The sequence below is a fragment of the Chenopodium album genome, chromosome 6, assembly GCF_948465745.1.
Source record: "Chenopodium album chromosome 6, dcCheAlbu1.1, whole genome shotgun sequence".
Classification (NCBI taxonomy): Eukaryota; Viridiplantae; Streptophyta; class Magnoliopsida; order Caryophyllales; family Amaranthaceae; genus Chenopodium; species Chenopodium album.
Genome location: NC_137839.1, coordinates 2,400,205 through 2,422,512, shown reverse-complemented (window position 1 = coordinate 2,422,512; position 22,308 = coordinate 2,400,205). Strand labels below are relative to the sequence as shown.

Sequence of the window (22,308 nt, the reverse complement as noted above, 5' to 3'; positions counted from 1 at the left end):
ACTACCAGTGTATTTTGTACTGCTCTTAACTGATGTTGATATGTCAACACATTATTACTCTTTTTCTTCTCATGGGACATTGCTATAATAATGGCTTTACTACGAGCTTTTGTATCCATTTGTGCCCATTCTACCGTGTCAACTTAGATGCATGCTTATGTCGATTTGAGTATTACTTTGTAGATTTTATTAGTTAATCTGATAACTTCCTTTAAACACATGCTATTTAGAGATATTTACCTTAATTTGCATGATTTTTTATGATTGTTTTTTTGAAATATGATGATGTTGGGTCACCTTTATTCTTTAGCTGGGAGGCATCTAGGATTAGGAACAGTTCAAAATTTGAAGGGAGGAATTTTATTTATTTATTTATTTATTTATTTATTTTATATATAAATCTTGGTGTAGGTGTGGTGGGGCTGATGACTTGATGGTGGACGTGACTTCAGTTACTAAATTCGGTTAAAAAACAGTAGATTAGCTTATTTAATTCGTATGAATCATACATATGCCTTTACGTTTTAACTATTTTAGTTAATTGAACATAAATGAATGACATATCGTTAGGTTACTAACTGTTAGATAACTAACATTTACATGTATCAGGGTTTTTTATGTCAAAAAAATAAATTATTGTCAAAAAATATAAATTATTAATAGGGCAATGATGTTACTTGAGTGACTTGATTGGTATAATGACCCCCCTTTGTGTTAAATCCATCCTCCTTTAACAAAGAATCGAGAGTGGTGTGTAAAGATTATTCAAGTTGTCCCCATTTCTACAGAAATTGGTCTTTGTTGTTATCCACATCACTCATGCCATTTGCTAATGCCTTTCTTTTCTAATAGGTAATTTTCATTATTTCTTGTCCTATAATTCAAATATTCCAATTTACCCAATCTTGTTTGTAATTTGGCATTTTGAGGGCATCTTTACTTCTTTAGTGTTGCCCTGCTTAGCTCTCTCTCTCTCTCTCTCTCTCTCTATACCCATGTTGCTTGTCTATTACATTTTAGATACATTTCCTTACTTGTTCAAACATTGTCGCCCTAATCTGTGATATATGCTTGTTCGTATCTGACTTTCCCTACTATTGCAACGTGCTTGGATTTGGGAGAACTTTTAAGTACATCAAACCAATCGTTAGGCTAAACCTTAGTTGTTATCAGGATGAATGGATAATTATAGATAGTAGATGAATGTTGCTTATTGGTATGGGGCATTTATTTGATCAGTTTTGTAATGTGACTTGTAGCTTTGTTACACTCATTGAATGTGCTTATTTGTAACGAGGCATAGTTCAGGCCAAAGCATGTCAACCCCCCCTTAGTTTTTAATTGCTAGACTGACCTCTCTTCGACAATTAAGTTTGGCTTCGTCCCTAGTAATGATGTCTTCATTGTGGAACCTCCCGAGATGAATGCCCATGGATTTTACCATTGTCAGTATATAAATAATTGCCTAGGTATACAAGCAAATGCTTGCATGCAAATGAATTTACATTGATCAAGGACAATTCTAGCACGGTCCTTACATTTGCTTTAGATGGAAAATGTGGAACCTCAAGATAGAATAAAAGACCAAGATAAGTAGTGGAACAAATTATCATCAATCACATTAAAATGATTAGTATAGAATCAAGAGAAAGTGGTGTTCTCATCACAACTTTGGAGATAAGAATCCTTTCAGGGTGATTACTTGAGCAATGTCATCAACTTCTTGTCAATAACATGCTTAATTTTGAACATGGATGTAGTGAGGCTTTATAAATAAATTTACTTTGTATAACAATTTTTTGGTTTTATAAACAATATTACTTTGTATAACAATTTTTTTTCCATATGAACTTATTTTCATAGTGTATCGAGCAACATATATTTAATTCTCTCATTACTAGTTTACTACTCGTATTTTCTTAATCCTTGTGTCTTTTCTACCTTGTGTAATTCTTCTCTGTCTAAGAGTCTAGCTTTTTTCTTTTCCTATAAAGCATTTTCTTCATGAGGTGCCCAAGAAAGAGGATAGCATCCAAAGTTCCAAACCATTGACCGATACATCTTGAATGATACTGTTGACAAACTAGCTATCCTTTGGCCTTTGCTACCACCTAGTTACAAGACTTGGCTATTGATTTTCATAGTAACACGATGTACAAAGCATAATATACACCAAAAACAAATCAAATTATTGCATTTCTTGTATAAAGAGTGGTTTAGATCATGTGACAACTATTAAAGAAATTGTTGTATCACTTGTGTGATTAACAATTTTAATGTACTATATTAGCTTTAATGAAGCTAACTTATCCAATGACATGTGGAACTCACTTTATATTAGGTAGGGGCCCACACATCTAGGATAGTTGAGCTTGGCCAAACAAAAAATGTAGGGAAGAGAAAGATAGCGAAGAAGACACCCCTAAAAAATGGGTCAAGAGTGGTCTGGCCCACAAATCCCTTTTTGGGGCACTGCTCGAGGACACTAACCCCATTTATAGGACCCATTTTTGAAAGTACAGTATTTTCTTTTGTGGGCCCACATTTTTGGGTTGGGCCCTTGATCTGCTAGATATTCTTACTTTTCGAAATTGTTCTATTTTTTGCACAGTTGGTTTGTTAGTATATATTTTTTTTATTTACCTTTAATTATGAGAAAAGGCATATTCTTTTTTGTAAATTTGTAACTCATGCAACTGTAGGACAAATTTAAGTACCTCTTTTATTTGTGTTAAAAAAAACACTGTAGGAGTTATGGTTTACAAAGTAAATTTTTATCTTTGGACAAATTTACTAACCACCAGTTCACCACCCCTTTTCTCTTAACATGTTTTCTCAAAGATATTAGGTTATGATAAACTTATTAGACGTGATAATAGAAAAAATATATACTATAAATATAGTGTTATGTACTTATGTTTAATCATTACTCTCATCAAACCAATACTAATTAAGGGTGTATTTTCTTCATCTGAACTTATTTGACTTTATTATACCTAATTATCCCTGATATTCATATATATCTACATCTGATTGGATTTGATCAGCTCTAATTAGTTGTAAGACTTTTTTTTTTTTTTTTTAAAGGTGAACAGAAGGACTAAACACCTTGTAACTTCATTATTTTTATTAGTGCGTCAATAACCTCATTGGTTATCAATATCTTTATTAATGGACAATCAATAATTTTTTTAATTTATTTTTTTGGAATAATACTTTTAATTCTTTTTTAAAAATAATTCTAATATTTTGGGTTGGTCCTTTAAAATGGTCTTTTAAGACAATTTTGGAAAAAGGGTACCCCAAAGCTAAAATTATTCGAATTCATCCAAAATTGGAATTAAGAAAAGAAGATGCCAAAAGTTGTAATTATTATTCATATATTTTTTTTTGAAAAAAAAGGATGAAGAAAAAAACAAAAAAGTTAAAATACAACTACAAACACCCCTGCTAGTTGCTACACTCTTACTGCAAAAATATGATACAACACAGACAAATTTCTCTCATTTCTGCATTCCAAATTTTCTCTCTCCTCCTCTCTTTCTTCATTCTCTGAAACATTGAAAATCCCCCAAATTATATTTTATTAGATAAAACAACGTTTTGAGTTTTAAATTAATGTCAAGGGTGTTTGAAGAACATGATTACATAGGTTTATCAGCGGTTTCTTCAATTGAAGATCAAACCTCTGAAAAATCCAAAAACTCAGCTTTTTCTGACAAAAATAACACCAAAATTCTCAACTTTAAGGCCACTGAATTAAGGCTTGGATTACCAGGCTCACAATCCTCTGAAAATGGTGATGATGATAATGATAAAAAAGGTGATGATTTCAACTACAAAGTTGCTAAATTTAACAGTTTAGTATCTGGGGCTAAAAGGGGTTTTTCTGATGCCATTAATGGAGCTTCTAACAACTGGGGTTCATCTGAAAATGGCGGATCTGATAATAATTCTGTGAAGAATGAGGAAAAGAAGTTGCAGAATTCCCCTGTTTCTGTGCAGCCAGCCAACTCTGTTCTTGCTTCTTCAAAGTAATTCACTTTCTTCCTCCTAATTATCTTTTTTTTTGTTCTTATGAATTGTCTTGTGTTTTCGAATACAACGGGTGTATTGTATACTACATGTAGAAGTGTAGTCTACATGTAGAAGTGTAGTTCACAAAAAGACGACATGTTGGTGTCGTATACAAGACCTTTATTTCTTGTTTTTTTACTTGGAAAATGTTTTTCTTTTTTGGTTAGATATGTTGTCAACTTGTTGTATGTTGATGATGTTGGACAAAATTATAAAATTAAAATCTGAAATTTGTTGTCATGATCTTGTTTGAAGTGCTAATTAATTAATTGAGGAAAATTGGAAATTGTAACATTACATGTTCAGTTTGTTTGGTGTATGAATCTTTAACTTTTAGCGGTAGATTTCATCAGGTGAATAAATCAAGCCAATCGATGACTGGCATGTGCCATAACTAGCCAATCAAATTATGCTTTCAATTAACATACTGTAACAGATATCATAGCCTCATAGGTAACTCATGTAAAATGGGATTAGCTCGTGCTGACAATTGATATGTACTCTGTACTTCATTTTTTTTTCATTGACTTGTGTATAACATACTTAGGCATACCTTGTTCTTAAACAATAAGTCACCTTTGATTTTGCTGGTTGTTATTCAAATTTGACTATTACTTGTCAAAATATGTGTTGAGTTATGCGAAGCTATGGTAATATGGTATTGATCATTATTCTAAAGAACTATACTTTTAACTATGAAGTCGGAAAGTTATGGTTAAAGCTCGCAAACGGGGCCTGTTATTTAAGGAATTGAGGGAGTAGTAATGTAAGATGATTAAGTAGACATAGTGATAATATTATGCTCAACTCGGGTTAATTTTTTCCTGAAAAAAAATTCTTAAGAAGTTTTTGCATAGGTGCTCAACTCGGGTTAAGTTTTTTCTAAAAAAAATATAGTTTCACCCAGCTGATCTTAGTCATGCTAACACATTGGACATATAGTTTAATGAATTGTAGAAAATTTTTCATGAAAACCTTTCTCAAATAGGAAATAGCACAGCGAAGGAGCTACTTTAACTAAGGATAGCATAAAGTAGGAGAAAGTTTTGCTAATTCTATGAAAGGTGATTTGTGTATTACTTTGAAAGAAAAAGAATAGAGTATCATTGATGATAATGTACTTGTAATCAGCCAGAGATGACAATTATTGATGATATGATTGATAACGGACTTTGTTGGATTGAGATTGTAACAAGCTTACTGGGAAGGTTATGTTAGGTATAAAGGAAGAGAAAATAACATCATTGTAGCTTACTTGTGTCTTTTATGCATATGTATTCCCTTCTTTGTCATTATTTAGATGTTTTCATTCATATTCTTATCTCAACATTAACTTTTGGGACGTCCGGCTGGCTGTGAGTATTGCTCTCAAGACCAATGACTTCTGAAGTTCTGATGTTACATTTTGTTGACTATTTTGTGAAATCTGTAATATAAACTATGCATGTCTGTGAATAACAGGGCACAGGTTGTAGGATGGCCACCAATTAGATCATTTCGGAAGAATTCCATGGCCATCAACACACCAAAAACCAATGAAAGCAACAAAGATTCCAAGTCGGAATCAGGGTGCCTCTTTGTAAAGGTCAGTATGGATGGCGCCCCCTACCTAAGGAAAATCAATCTTGGAACCTATGGAGGTTATGTTGAACTGTCCTCAGCCCTTGAGAAGATGTTCAGTGGCTTTACAGTGGGTAAGATATTTATGCTGTTATTTCTTTCTATAAATCTGCATCCAGATTGCTGCTTAAAGTGGCAACCATCCATATCCCAGTGTTGTTTTTCCACAGGCTAGCTAGCACAGAATACTTTTTAAAAGACTTTATTGTTCTTCTCTTTGATTGAAAGATCATTTCAAAAATATATGATGCCAAATTTAGGGTAAGCGTTAAGGTTCTTCTTAATGATCTCTCATTCTCTTACTCTGCTGATTAGAGCTCAACTTTGTTGGCTGAATTTCATACAGTATATTTAAGCTCACTATATCTTTCATAGTACTTTAGATAGAATTGACTATCAGCAATGTAGTCTAATATTGAACTAATTTTAATTTGACTTCATTTGGTTTAATGCATTAGCTAATAGATCAATGCAGCATCTGATTCTCTAACATAAGAAAGAAGGGTTGTAGGCTTGTCGCTAGTTTGTTGTTTTATGTACTTGAACATTGTTCTATTCTTCCATGCCCCTCAAGTTAGTTATTTTTCTCTTATCCGGTTATCCCTTTCACAGTCCTTACATAAAAATGTGTATGATTTGCATAGGTCAAGTTGATTTTAGTAAGGGTAGATTAATGGATAATCTTCGGCATTCTGAATATGTTCTTACCTATGAAGACAAGGATGGTGACTGGATGCTAGTTGGTGATGTTCCATGGAAGTAAGTATATACACTCTCCTTAGAGGCATCTTCGATAGTCTTCATACTTATATATGCATCTTTTGGAAAGGACGACTCATATTATATTCATGATTCACGAAAACTTTATTTTTTCCTGTCTTTTCTTTTAAATCTGTGAAAATCATTCGAGCATCAATTATTCAATTGTACATCTTGCAGTATGTTTTTGGAAACCTGTAGAAGACTGAGGATCATGAAGAGTTCAGATGCAGTTGGGCTAGGTAACACTAAAATGACTATAACTTTTAATTATCTTCCTTTGATCTGGTCACCCAACGTGCAGATTTTCTGAATAATTGTCTGTTTCTTGCAGCATCAAGAGCTAGCGAGGAATGATTTTGCCCGAGTCTCTTTACCAGTGATGTCTCAAGGAAATTTTGACTGTCTTTCCCCTGGAACCTTCTGATGTAGCTCGAGGATGGTCAATTCAGAAGCTCCTTTGAATTGTGACAGGTTGTTGTTGCAGAATGTATGTTATAAACAGCAGACAACCCAAGCATGTATCAATTATAATGAATGTCTTTGCTATATAGTTGATCTGAGTGAAATTAGGACTGGTATGCATGCTCTTGCTATTTGCTATTGGCTCTCAGCTATGGTAGTAGACTGTCGACATTAGCTTGAACTCGCTTGAGCTCAGTTTGTAAAAGATCATTTCATGCGTTTATGTAAAATTGTATGTTTGAAGAATTCTCTGGTTCGGTAAATTTTCTCCCCTATCTAAACATATTCTACCTATGTATTCTGTGGAAGAAAGTCATGCTTGATTTTGATATTAAAACTCACTAAACTTGATTATTATAGTGTCAAAATATACACTTTTATAATAAATTTTATAAATATTAGTATAAGATTAACATTTTAAACTATAATTATGTGCTTGAAGTTTTGTGAATGAAGTTCAAGGATAATGATTAAAAGTAACATGGTTTTATTTGTTTGATATTATTCTTATTATTATCATTGTTGAAACAGCATAATTCGATTGTTAAATGTGACATTATTAAAGGCAGGATTGTGGATTTGTGGACTAAATGCGCAAGTGTTTATATGTGTGTAGGTTTGTGGACTGATCACAAAGACCTTTGAGAGGTTTCAAAATTGAAAATGCTACATAATTTAGCAAGGAGCCTTGGTAAGAAATTGCATTCATGTTTAGCATTGAACTTGGCATAAACCCTCTCAAATACCAAATGTGTCAATAATCAAAACTTAAACAACATCAGTAACATCTACCCTAAAGAAATAGCTGATTTGAGATGGGTAGTTTACAAATAACCTCAAGCTTGCTAGAGCTCATATGTCATCCCAACTTTTAGTAACCGAGCACGAGGTATGTTAAATACCTCATCACTTCGCCTCACATTCCTCTTCAAGAAGCTGTATCCATAGTTGATTGCAAGCTTCTTTACAACATTCGAATCTTTTTTCGCAATCACTTCGCTTTCACTCATCATATGAACCACCCCAAGATTTGCTGCCTTTTGAACCATCTCTACTTCTTGTTCAATCTCTTCTGCCAATTCTTCATTACATACGTCACTCTGTATTAAATCTTCATTATTATTATGTGCAAGGGTTTTCTCTTCATTTGTCTTTTCGTATATTCTGATGAACTCAACCAATTTTGTGATCAATAACCTCTCAAACCCTTCTGCATCATCATGAATATCTGTGTAACCATATCTAACCACACACCGAAACAAAAGAGCCTTTGGATCCACCCTTCGGAAGAGAAACCGTTCCTCTTGTGGTACCTTGCTGATATGCAACGACTTAATAGTCGTAAAAACAAGGACAGAGTGTAAGGCATTCACATTCCCCAAGTAGCATGCAAAGATGGGTGGGATGCCATGGACAAGCTGTGAGTAGAAGATAGCCAAGCCCGGAACACGACACAAATTAGCCTGATCAACTATTTCTCTGAGTTTCTCAGTTGAAACCTTGTTGTCGAGCTCATAATAGTAAGTCTTCCTATAGGCATAATTCCATGTGAACATCATGGTCATTAATACTAAAGCAAATACTATTGGAAGATATCCCCCATGAACAAACTTGGAGAAAACCGCGCTCAAGTAAACCAACTCAACGGACAAAATGCAGCAGGCATACAAAAGCACAAGTATTATATGCGTCTTCCATACAAGTATCATAACAAGAATCATAAATGACGAGGTTATAGCCTCTGCAAAGACAACCGCGATTCCTGTAGTACATAGAAGGATTAACACAATCAAGTTGTTTACTAAAAGAAATAAAATAAACTTCGAATTACTAGCTAGTTATACCAAGGAATGTAGCTTACCGTAAGCATTGCCAATATTTGTGCTAGTTCCAAATCCAAGTGTAACAAAAATACATGCAAACATGAGCAGATAGTTGAGTTCTGGTATATAAACTTGGCCTTCAAATTTGGCCGATGTGTGTACAACTTTGACCCGAGGAAAGCATCCTAGAGCCAGAGATTGATGGATGATAGAGAAAGTCGCCGATATCATTGCTTGGCTAGCTATGATTGCAGCCAAGACTGCCACGACAAACATCGGCCAGTATAATGGAGCTGTAAAAATAAAATCCAAAATGTTAAAGCAAAAATTATGTCACTCCATGCATTTTCAACATAATTTGTTGATAGTTTGTTACCTGGTACTGATTTGTAGAAAGCGTTTCCAACATCCCATGAATGATTGCTAAGGTAAGATGCTTGACCAGTATACTGCAAGATAATAGCAGGGTATACAATTGCAGTCATACTAATTTGGATTGATCGAACTGAAAAATGTCCAAGATCAGCAAATAATGCTTCAGTTCCTGCATTAGATGTTGCATCATACATATGTTACATCAACAACTTCATACATACGTAGTATGTTACTATTTTAGAATGGCCGGAAAAAATTTCCATAAGGAAAAACAGGAGAAATAGTTACCGGTGATACAGAGGATGATACCGCCAAGAGAGGACCAACCATCTTTGCCATTCCTCTTGAAGTATTGAATGAATTCCCATGGATTTACGGCCCTAATAACTAATGGATCGTGTTTGATGAAATTGTAGATGCCAACAACACCATTGAATATAAACCAAAGGGTAAGAATAGGAGCGAAACTATATCCGACTTTATCAGTTCCAAATCTTTGCATCATGAAGAGGAAGATTAAGATGACAATTGACATCCAAACAACCATTTCTGCAAGAGAAAAAATTATAATTATGGAGGTACAAATAATTTTGTATTTTCACTACCAATATAATCATGTACTACGTAGACACTAATGTTCAAGAATTGTAGAGATTCCAATGGTTCATATGCAATGCATGCATTGCTCGATCATGGATAATTTACTTGACCTAATTTCAACCCATTTTATCAATAGTTAAAATAAGTTGGAAGTACATTAAACAACTATTACACAAATGTACAATAACAACATTTTATATAGTTGTAACTTGTACGTAGTATCAATATTACAAGAATTAAAAAAAAAAAAAAAAAAAAAAAAAAGGGAATCATTAACACTTACTATCAGTTAAAGCAGGTGAAGCTCCTTTGATCCCTCCAATAGCAGATAAAACTGTCATCAAATTCATGTCAATATGAAGAACTTTATTAGTTCCAAATAAAAGAAAATAATATGGTACCCAAAAATTAAATAAAGAACTTAATTAGCCAAAAAAAAAAAAAAAAAGTATTACCTGACATACAAGGAGTAAAAACACCATCTCCAATAACAAGTGAAACAGCAAGAAGTGTGGCAAATAAGAGAGTGTATTTGGCAAATGAACTATTTTCTAAGGAGTTTTGAACCTTGGAAGACAATCCCCTTCTTTCTCTATTATTTGATGATTGATGATTTTCATAATATGCTACTTCCCGATCTTCCTTTTGTTGATTTGGTAACAAACCAACTTTCACCTTTCGGCATAATAGAGAATATAACGCAAAAGTTCCACCTATTTCCCATAAAAGTTAATAAAGTATCAAAGACGAAATCAAATTTGATTGTAAATGGAGTGCAACAATAATATTAAAAACATATGACTAACTTTTAACTTTTTTACAAACTTGGCCTAATTTTTAGTGTCAAATTGGGCCTTTAGGGGTCCATGGCCTACTCAAGTGAGTCGGGTCCTATTGCAAGGTACGGAGTATCAAATTAAGAAAATGAATAAGGTAACAAATACTGAGTAATTAAAAAGGTTACAAATTAATTTAGAAACCAATCAAGAGTGATAAACTGATAATAAATGCACCACAATAATACACAAAGTATAGCTATAATAAAAGAATATTCCCTGAGATGGAGAGAATATTCTTTATTTACAACTACGAAACATTGTTCATACTTCAATTACGAAATTACATATTACCTCATGTAAAAAAAATTACGAAAATAGAAAAACCTTTTACATGAGGCAATACGTAATTTATTCTCTCTCACATAGAAATATAAACATACCATTGCCATTGTCATTAGCCTTTAAGACGATGAAGACATATTTGACAACGGGCATCAAAGTAAGTGTATAATAGATGAGAGAAAGAACTCCAACAATGTCTTCTCTATGTTTAACCCCATTAGGAAACGTGCTCGAATACACGTACAATGGTGATGTTCCAAGGTCTCCAAAAACTACTCCAATACTTTGGAATGCCAAAGTCAATATCACTCCCCAACTTGCATCCTAATTTAATAAACCAACCAAAATTAATTAATTGATTTCCCAATTAAATGTGCATACAAAAAAAAATAAAAATAAAAAAAAATACCCCGTATCATTTCATTAAGCATTTCATGTGATGGAAATTAATACATCCGTTACTATATAATTGCACCATTTTTCATTTAAAAGCGTTATTTTAAAAATATTAACTTTTTATAATTTTGAATATATAAAATACAATTGAAGATATTTATAATCATATACTATTAAAATTCCCTCCCCCCCCGTCGCCCCCCCCCCCCCCCCAAAAAAAAAAAAAAAAAAAAAAAAAAAAAAAAAAAAAAAAACAGAAAATTGGAAGTCACGAACAAAAAAAAAATGGTGCAATTTTATGGAACGGGATGAAAGAAATATATTGAGAGAATTCTTTTGATTATTGACAATTTCTCTTGAAAAATAATTCAAAAATAAACCATAATAATCAAGCACTTTACTAGAATTCAAGTTTTACCAAACGAGCATGCATATAGAAGCGAAAATTAGGTGTACGGTGCATCCATTTATCAGAATGGCAGATAGAATTGACACGAACCTAATAAGATTAATGTGATTTTTTTTGGAAATGGACTAACCTTAGCAGCATGAGCATGATTGCCTTTAACTTTAGCAGATTCGACATCAAGAGAGTCATAACGATTGATTTTTCTTTCACCCATTTGCTAATTTCTGAGACTTTTTTGTTTGTTTTTATTTTTGGTTTGGAAAATTTGAGAAAAGGTTGATAGTTATATATATATATATAAAGAGTTTGAGAAAATGTAGGTTTAATCTAGGAAAGTGAGATAAATGAGATAGCATTAAGGTTCCTCAAACTCAGGAGCCCGCGTACTATCTGTGTCCTTAGCACTTGAGAAACAAGTTGTTTTTTAAGGTTTTATTTTATTAATTTTTTTAATGTATTATATTATTTTTAACTCATAAAACAGTATATGCAAATTCAATTGAATAGTATGAGTATTAAATACTTGTATAAAGTATATATTATAGGAAGTAAAATTCATTGATCATAAATCAATTATTCCGTGTGAATGTTTATTTCTTCAATTCCAAATTGGGAAAGGATCATATATATAAATAAATGAGAGATTTTTTTTTTTTGAAAGAATAAATAAATGAGAGTAATAATCAGTCTTTATTAGGGACAAAATCAATAAATCATAGTGATTCAGAAGGATACTATGTATTTGTCTTTTAGAGGAGATAAATCATAAAAAAAAAAATAACAAATATGGAAATAATGATGTGAAGGAGATCATACAAATAATGCCGTGTTTTTAATTTGTTTCACATTCTTAATTTCACTTATTTGGATCCCTCAAAAAAAAAAAAAAAAAAAAAAAAAAAAAAAAAAATCACTTACCTGGATTTAACTAGTTTTACAATTTATTTGAGTTCACATTAGTTTCACTTAGGCCTTTTTCATATGTTTATTTTCAGTTCAGTTCCTAATTTCAATTGCTTATAAAATATTCATTGCAGTTCAGTTCAGCTCAGCTCAGCTCAGTTCAGTTCAGCTGAGTTCAATCTATGAGAACAGGTCCTTATTCAAGCTGAATAAATATAATAAGTTTTGAAACTAAAATAAGTTCATGTAAACTCAAATAAGATAAGATATGGTAAGATAAGTTTATATAAGTAAAAATTAGTTTAATGAAACACATCATGAATGTATCTTTGAATTTAGGTAACTTAGCTCTTATCCCTTATTGCTTATTTTATCTGAACTTATGTTATACAAATTACGGAGTATAAACTAATTTAAATTATTAATTTTTATTTTTTCTAAAATAAGTCAAAACTAGATTTTGAGATTCCAATGCGAATCAACTCTTTAATGAGAATTAAGAATCAATTTCGTGTGTTAGCTAAAAGTAAAGGAAAATAACATTATACGAGTAGTAGGTAATGCCCAATGGTGCAACTCTTTATACATGACTTTTGATATTTTAAGTGAAGACATTAATAGTCATTAAGTAGCAACTTTTGATAACAAAAATTTTCAGTGTCTTTGATTAGAAATTATTAAAAATACGTAGTAAGTTTTTGTGAACTTGGTTTGAAAGTAAAGAAAAAATAGCTCCGTATGAAAAGTAAATTAAATCAATCAAAAAGAAAATAAAATTGTGTTAAAAGTAGTGATTCATGATTGAATTTAGAGCTGTCAATTCAGATAAACGGGTCGGGTATGGGCCGGGTAAGAGCGGGTCGGGTCAAATCAGGTCGGGTCAATTCGGATTAATTCCATAACCTATGCGGGTCGGATTTGGGTTGGGTCATGCTTGAGTCGGGTCATACTTCTTATCGGGTTTGGGTCGAGTTTAGATCCGGTTAATAACAGGTAGGGTACATTTGGGTCGAGTGAACAATAGGTCGGGTTTAATTTAGGTTTTCAGGGTTAAAACGGGTTAGGGTAATTCTCGGGTTCGAGCCTGGTTCGGTTCAAGTCAATAATTAATCAGGTCATGTCATTTTCGGGTTTGAGTCATTAATGAAATCGGTGCAAGTTGTAAACCGGTAAATTGACCGTTTAACAACAAATTGGATGGTTCCACACACCCAATTGGACTCCGGGAATGTATTAGCGACCATGGTAAACATTTCGGTAATTTTTGTTTCCGGGCGAAATAAAGTCAAAAAATTCCAAAATTGAAGGCTAATATCCACATTATTTGAAAAATTTTGGAGATTTTGGGGCCCAGTGTAGAAAAGTCTTGATATTTTAGGAGATACATCTCGGGGTCTTATAATGCCGTTTAGAACCATATATGATCATTATATGTTGTCATAAATGTTCGTAGTATGCTTGAGTTAATGAAATCCGTGCAAGTTGTAAGCCGGTAAATTGGCCGTTTAAAGACAAATTGGATGGCTCCACCAACCCAATTGGACTCCCAGAGGATATTAGGGACCATGGTAAACATTTCGACAATTTTTATTTCCGGGCGAAAAAAAATCATAAAATTCCATAATTGAAGACTAATATCCACGCTTTTTAAGAAATTTGGGAGATTTTGGAGCCCGGTGTCGAAAAGTCTTGAAATTCTAGGGGATACATCTCGGGGTCATATAATGCCGTTTGGAACCATATATGACCATTATTTGTTGTAATAATAAATGTTTGTGGTAGACTTGAGTTAATGAAATCAGTGCAGGTTGTAAACCAATAAATTGTCCGTTTAAAAGAAAATTTTATAATTCAACCCACCCAATTGGAGTCCCGAAGGATATTAAGAACCATGGTAAAAATTTCAGCAATTTTTATTTGCGGGCGAAAAAAAGTTGAAAAATTCAAAAATTCAAGGCTTATATCCACGCTTTTTATTAAATTTTGGAGGTCACGGTGTCGAAAAGACTTAAGATTTTAGGGGAATACATCTCGGGGTCATATAATGACGTTTGGAACCATATATGATCATTATATGTTGTCATAAATGTTCGAGGTAGGCTTGAGTTAAAGAAATCGGTGCAAGTTGTAAATCGGTAAATAAGCCATTTAAATGCAGATTGGATGGTTCCACCCAACCAATTGAACCCCCGGAGAGTATTAGTGATCATGGTAAATATTTCGACAATTTTATTTTCGGGCGAAAAAAGTCGAAAAATTCCAAAATTGAAGGCTAATATTCACGCTTTTTGAGAAATTTTCGAGATTTTGAGACGCGGTGTCAAAATGCCTCGAATATTTATAGTATACATCTCGGGGACATGCATATAATGGCGTTTGGAATCATTTATAATTATTATATGTTGTCATAAATGTTCGTGATAAGCTTGAGTTAATGGAATCGGTTCAAATTGTATACCGGTAAATTGGTCGTTTAAAGAAAAATTGGATGGTTCCATCCACCCAATTGGCTCCCGGAGAGTATTAGTGACCATGGTAATCATTTCGGCAATTTTTATTTCCGAGCGAAATAAAGTCAAAAAATTCCAAAATTGAAGGCCAATATCCACATTTTTTTGAGAAATTTTGGAGGTTTCAGGGTCCAGTGTAGAAAAATCTTGATATTTTATGGGATACATTTCGGGGTCTTATAATGCCGTTTGGAACCACATATGATCATTATATGTTGTTATAAAAGTTCGCCGTATGCTTGAGTAGTTAATGATGAAATCCATGCAAGTTATAAACCGGTAAATTGGTCGTTTAAGGGCAAATTGGATGGTTCCACCAACCAAATTGAACTCCAGGAGGATATTAGGGACCATGGTAAACCTTTCGGCAATTTTTATTTCCGGGCGAAAAAAAAAATCATAAAATTCCATAATTGAAGACTAATATCCACGTTTTTTGAGAAATTTTGGAGATTTCGGGGCCCGGTGTCGAAAAGTCTTGAAATTCTAGGGGATACATCTCGAGGTCATATAATGTCGTTTGGAACCATACATGACCATTATTTGTTGTCATAAATGTTCGTGATAGGATTGAGTTAATGAAATCGGTGCAAGTTGTAAACCGGTAAATTGGCCGTTTAAAAGCAAATTATATAGTTCAACCCACCCAATTGGAAGCCCGGAGGGTATTAAGAACCATTGTAAAAATTTCAGCAATTTTTATTTGCAGGCGAAAAAAAAGTTAAATAATTCAAAAATTGAAGGCTTATATCCACGCATTTTATTAAATTTTAGAGGTTTTAGGGCATGGTGTCGAAAAACCTTGAGATTTTAGGGAAAACATCTCGGGGTCATATAATGAGGTTTGGAACCATATATGATCATTATATGTTGTCATAAATGTTCGTGGTAGGTTTGAGTTAATAAAATCGGTGCAAGTTGTGAATTGGTAAATTGGATGGTCCCATCTATCCAATTGGACTTCCGGAGGGTATTAGTTACCATGGTAAACTATTCAGCAATTTTTATTTCCGGGCGAAAAAAAAGTCAAAAAATTCCAAAATTGAAGGCTTATATCAACGCTTTTTGAGAAATTTTGTAGGTTTCGTGTCACGGTGTCGAAAAGCCTCAAAAATTTAAGGGATACATCTCGGAGACATATAATGGCGTTTGGAATCATATATAATTATTATATGTTGTCATAAATGTTCGGGATAGGCTTGAGTTAATGAAATTGGTCGTTTAAAGGCAAATTGGATGGTTCCATCCACCCAATTGGACTCCCAGAGGATATTAGGGTCTTAGGGACTATGGTAAACAATTCGGAAATTTTTATTTTCGGGTGAAAAAAAGTCAAAGAATTCCAAAATTGAAGTCTAATATCCACACTTTTTGAGAAATTTTGGAGATTTCAGCATGGCTTGGTGTCGAAAAACTTGAAATTCTTAAGGATATATCTCGGGGTCATATAATGCCGTTTGGAACCATATATTATCATTATTTGTTGTCATAAATGTTCATGGTAGGCTTGAGTTGATAAAATCAGTGCAAGTTGTAAACCGCTAAATTGGTCGTTTAAAGGCAAATTGAGTTGTTCCACCCATCTATCTGGACTCTCGGAGGGTATTAGAAACTATGGTAAACATTTCGTCGACTTTTATTTCTGGGCGAAAAAAAATCAAAAAATTCCAAAATTGAAGTCTAATATCCACGCTTTTGTAGAAATATTAGAGGTTACAGGGTCCGTTTTGGAAAAGACTCGAGATTTTAGGAGATACATCTCGGTGCCATATAATGTTGTTTGGAACCATAAATAATCATTATTTGTTGTCATAAATGTTCATAGTAGGCTTGAATTAATGAAATCAATGCAATTTGTAAATCAGTAAATTGACCATTTAACGGCAAATTGGTTGGTTCCACCTACCCAATTGGACTCCCAGGAGGTATTAAGGATCTTGTTAAACATTTCGACAATTTTTATTTCCAGGCGAAAAAAATAGTCAAAAATTCAAAAATTGAAGATTAATATCCACACTTTTTGAGAAATTTTGGAGTTTTCGGGGCCCGGTGTCTAAAAGTTTTGAAATTATATGGAATACATCTCGTAGTTATATAATGTCGTTTGGACCCATATATGATCATTATTTGTTGTCATAAATGTTCGTGATAGGCTTGAGTTAATGAAATTCGTGCAAGTTGTAAATCGATAAATTCGTCCAATTGGACTCCCGGGGGTTATTAGGGACCATGGTAAAAAAATTCGGAAATTTTTATTTCATTGCGAAAAAAGTCAAAAAATTCCAAAATTGAAGGCTAATATCCATTTATTTTTAGAAATTTCGAAGGTTTCGGGTCCCGGTGTCGAAAAGAAATAAGATTATAGAGATACATCTCAGTGTCATATAATGCCGTTTGGAACCATAAATGATCATTATATATGTTGTCATAAATGTTCGTGGTAGGCTTGAATTAATGAAATAGGTGCAAGTTGTAAATCGGTTAATTGTCCGTTTAAAGGCAAATTGGATGGTTCCACCCACCCAATTGGAATCTCGGAGGCTATTAACGACCATGGTAAACATTTAGGCAATTTTTATTTCCGGGCGAAAAAAGTCAAAAAAAAATTCCAAAATTGATCATTAAAGCTAATATCCACGCTTTTTGAGAAATTTTGGAGATTTCGAGACGCGGTGTCGAAAAGCCTCGAAAATTTATAGTATACATCTCGGGGACATATAATGGCGTTTGGAATCATATATAATTATTATATGTTGTCATAAATGTTCGTGATAGGCTTGAGTTAATGGAATCTGTGCAAATTGTATACCGATAAATTGGCCGTTTAAAGGAAAATTGTATGGTTCCATCCACCCAATTGGCTTTAGGAGAGTATTAGTGACCATGGTGAACATTTCGGCAATTTTTAGTTCCGAGCAAAATAAAGTCAAGAAATTCCAAAATTGAAGGCTAATATTGACATTTTTTGAGAAATTTTGGAGGTTTCGGGGCCCGGTGTAGAAAAGTCTTGGTATTTTAGAAGATACATCTTGGGGGTCTTATAATGCTGTTTGGAACTATATATGATCATAATATGTTGTCATAAATGTTCGTAGTGTGCTTGAATTAATTAAATCTGTGCAAGTTATAAACCGGCAAATTGGTCGTTTAATGGCAAATTGGATAGTTCCACCAACCCAATTGGACTCCCAGAGAATATTAGGGACAATGGTAAACATTTCGACAATTTTTATTTCCGGGCGAAAAAAAATCAAAAAATTCCAAAATTGAAGACTAATATCCATGCTTTTTGAGAAATTTTGGAGATTTCGGGGCCCGTTGTCGAAAAGTCTTTAAATTCTAGGGGATACATCTCGGGGTCATATAATGCCGTTTGGAACCATATATGACCATTATTTGTTGTCATAAATTTTTGTGGTAGGCTTGAATTAATGAAATCTGTGCAAGTTGTAAACCGGTAAATTGGCCGTTTAAAAGCAAATTATATAGTTCGACCCACCCAATTGGACTCCCGGAGGGTTTTAGGAACCATTTTAAAAATTTCGGCAATTTTTATTTGCAGGCGAAAAAAAGTTAAAAAAATTCAAAAATTCAAGGCTTATATCCACGCATTTTATTAAATTTTGGAGGTTTGAGGGCACGGTGTCGAAAACCCTTGAGATTTTAGGGAATGCATCTCGGGGTCATATAATGACGTTCGGAACCATATATGATCATTATATGTCATAAATGTTCGTGGTAGGCTTGAGTTAATGAAATCGGTGCAAGTTGTAAATCGGTAAATTGGCCGTTTAAAGGCAAATTAGATGGTTCCACCCAATCAATTGTACTCCCGGAGGGTATTAGTGACCATGGTAAACATTTCAACAATTTTTAATTTCGAGCGAAAAAAAAGTCAAAAAATTCCAAAGTTGAAGGCTTATATCCACGCTTTTTGAGAAAATTTTGAGGTTTCGTTGCACGGTGTCGAAAAGCCTCGAAAATTTAAGGGATACATCTCGGGGACATATAATGGCATTTGGAATCATATATAATTATTATATGTTGTCATAAATGTTCGTGATAGGCTTGAGTTAATGAAATCGGTGCAAATTGTATACAGGTAAATTGGTCGTTTAAAGGAAAATTGGATGGTTCCATCTACCCAATTGGACTCTCGGATGGTATTAGGGTCTTAGGGGAGATGGTAAAAAAAATCAGAAATTTTTATTTTCAGGCGAAAAAAATCAAAAAATTCAAAAAATAAAGGCTAATATCCACGCTTTTTGAGAAATTTTGGAAGTTTCGTGGCCCGGTATCAAAAAGCATTGAGATTCTACGGATTACATCTCAAGGTCATATAATGTCGTTTGGAACCATATATGATCATTATTTGTTGTCATAAATGTTCGTGGTAGGCTTGAGTTAATGTAATCGGTGCAAGTTGTGAACCAGTATATTGGCCGTTTAAAGACAAATTGGATGGTTCCACCCACCCAATTGGACTCCTGGAGGGTATTAGATTCTTAGGGACCATGGTAAACAATTCGACAATTTTTACTTTCGAGCTAAAAAAAGTCAAAAAAAATTCCAAAATTGAAGGCTAATAACCACATTTTTTGATAAGTTTTGGAGGTTTCATGGCCCGGTGTCGAAAAGTCTTGTAATTCTAGAGGATATATTTCGGGGTCATATAATGTCGTTTGGAACCATATGTTATCACTATTTGTTGTCATAAATGTTCGTGGTAGGCGCGAGTTAATGAAATCGGTGCAAGTTGTAAACCGGTAAATTGGTCGTTTAAAGGCAAATTGGATGATTCTACCCACCTAATTTGACTACCGGAGGGTATTAGAGACTGTGGTAAACATTTCGGCAATTTTTATTTCTGAGCGAATTAAAGTAAAAATACTCCAAAATTGAAGGCTAATATCCACGTTTTTTGACAAATTTTTGAAGTTTCGATGCACGGTGTTGAAAAGGCTTGAGATTTTAGGGGATATATCTAGGGGTCATATAATCTCGTTAGGAGACATTTATGATCATTATATGTTGTCATAAAAGTTCATGGTAGTCTTGATTTAATGAAATCGGTGCAAGTTGTAAACTGATAAATTGGTCGTTTACAGGCAAATTGGATAGTTAAACCCACCCAATTGAACTCCCGGAGGGTATTAGGAACCATGGTAAAAATTTCGGCAATTTTTTATTTTTTCCCGAAAAAAAAGTCAAAAAATTCCAAAATTGAAGGCTTATATCCACACTTTTTGAGAAATTTTGGATGTTTCGTGACACGGTGTCGAAAAGCCTTGAAATTTTAGGGAATACTTTTTGGGGTCATATAATTACATTTGGAACCATATATGATCATTATATGTTGTCATAAATGTTCGTGGTATGCTTGATTTGATGATATCGGTGCAAGTTATAAACCGATATATAGGTCGTTTAAAGGCAAATTGGGTGGTTCCACCCACCCAATTGGACTCCCGAAAGGTATTAGGGACCATGATAAAATTTCGTCAGTTATTATTTTGGGGCGAAAAAAGTCTAAAAATTCCAAAAATAAAAGCTAATATCCACGCTTTTTGAGAAATTTTGGAGGTTTCGGGGCCCTCTATCGAAAAGCCCTGAGATTCTAGGGATTATATCTCAGGGTCATATAATGTAGTTTTTAACGATATATATAATCATTATTTGTGGTCATAAATGTTCGTGGTAGGCTTGACTTAATGAAATCGGTGCAAGTTGCGAACCGGTATATTGGTCGCTTAAAGGCAAATTGGATGGTTCCACCCTCCCAATTGGACTCTTGCATGGTATTAGGTTCTTAGGCACCATGGTAAACAATTCGGCAATTTTTATTTTCGGGCTAAAAAAAGGAAAAAAATTCCAAAATTGAAGGCTAATATCCACACTTTTTGATAAATTTTGGAGGTTTCAGGGCCCGGTTCGAAAAGTCTTTAAATTCTAGGGGATATATCTTGGGGTCATATAATGTCGTTTGGAACCATATATTATCATTATTTGTTGTCATAAATTTTCGTGGTAGGCTTGAGTTAATGAAATCAGTGCAAGTTGTAAACCGCTAAATTGGTCGTTTAAAGGCAAATTGGATGGTTTCAGTGTTTCACCCACCCAGTTAGACTCTCGGAGGGTATTAGGGACCATGGTAAATATTTTGTCAATTTTTTTTTTCAGGCGAAAAATAGTCAAAAAATTCCAAAATTGAAGTCTACGATCCACGCTTTTCGAGAAATTTTGGAGGTTTCGGGGACCGTTAACGAAAAGACTCGAGATTTAGGGTATACATCTCGTGGTCATATAATGCTGTTTGGAACCATATATAATCATTATATGTTGTCATAAATGTTTGTGGTAGGCTTGAATTAATGAAATCAGTACAAGTTGTAAATCGGTAATTTGGCCATTTAAAGGCAAATTGGTTGGTTCCACCTACCCAATTGGACTCCCGGAGGGTTTGAGGGACCATGTTAAACATTTCGGCAATTTTCATTTCTGGGCGAAAAAAAGTCAAAAAATTCAAAAATTGAAGGCTAATATCCACAGTTTTTGAGAAATTTTGGAGTCTTCGGGGACTGGTGTCTAAAAGTCTTGAAATTTTAGGGAATACATCTCGTGGTCATATAATGTCGTTTGGACCCATATATTATCATTATTTTTTGTCATAAATGTTCGTGGTAGACTTGAGTTAATGAAATCGATGCAAGTTGTAAACTGATAAATTGGTTGTTTATAGGAAAATCGGTGAGTTAATGAGAAAAATTGGGGAAAAAAATCAGCCAAAAGGGTCAAAATAAGCGTTAGGTTGAGCCCACAGACGGAAAAGCCACCGGATTTTTGAAATGGGTGGTAATTTGAGCATTTATTTAAATTAAGGGATGGTAATTTAAAATAACAAATTAAACGGGTGGTTAGTTCAAAAATGGTTACATTTTTGGGTGGTAATTTTAAAATTATCCTAAATTCATATGGAGTAATTATAATGAAAGTCAATGTGTCAATTTTTATGAAACGAAGGAAGTAATAACATGCGCAAATGCATTGAATTTGTTATATACACCCGGGTGTAACGTACACCCAACTAACCTAACCCAAGGTTAGTTTTTCCTCTCATTTGATGATTAAATGTAAAACTATCATCAAAATGAAAACAAATAAATGAATAATTACGACTTTATGAGTGTACGGTACATCCGGATGTATATAACAATCTCTCGCAGTTGCGTAATACAGCCCTCTCTCGTACA

General features: G+C 33.6%; 2 protein-coding genes across 2 annotated transcripts; one reads left to right on the top strand and one right to left on the bottom strand.

The window, feature by feature from the left end:
• The first annotated feature begins 3,451 nt into the window (after positions 1-3,451).
• LOC145635551 (auxin-responsive protein IAA27-like) lies at positions 3,452-7,167 on the top strand. The gene is made up of 5 exons (XM_081686857.1): positions 3,452-4,034; positions 5,539-5,771; positions 6,342-6,456; positions 6,637-6,698; positions 6,791-7,167. The coding sequence occupies exons 1-5, from the start codon at positions 3,619-3,621 to the stop codon at positions 6,811-6,813; spliced, it is 849 nt and encodes a 282-aa protein (XP_081542983.1). The 5' UTR covers positions 3,452-3,618; the 3' UTR covers positions 6,814-7,167.
• A 599-nt stretch (positions 7,168-7,766) lies between these two features.
• Positions 7,767-11,859, bottom strand: LOC145636227 (potassium transporter 5-like). The gene is made up of 8 exons (XM_081687727.1): positions 11,776-11,859; positions 10,939-11,164; positions 10,175-10,432; positions 10,003-10,053; positions 9,408-9,668; positions 9,121-9,288; positions 8,783-9,037; positions 7,767-8,683 (listed from the first exon to the last, which is right to left on the bottom strand). The coding sequence occupies exons 1-8, from the start codon at positions 11,857-11,859 to the stop codon at positions 7,767-7,769; spliced, it is 2,220 nt and encodes a 739-aa protein (XP_081543853.1).
• Positions 11,860-22,308: the final 10,449 nt, after the last annotated feature.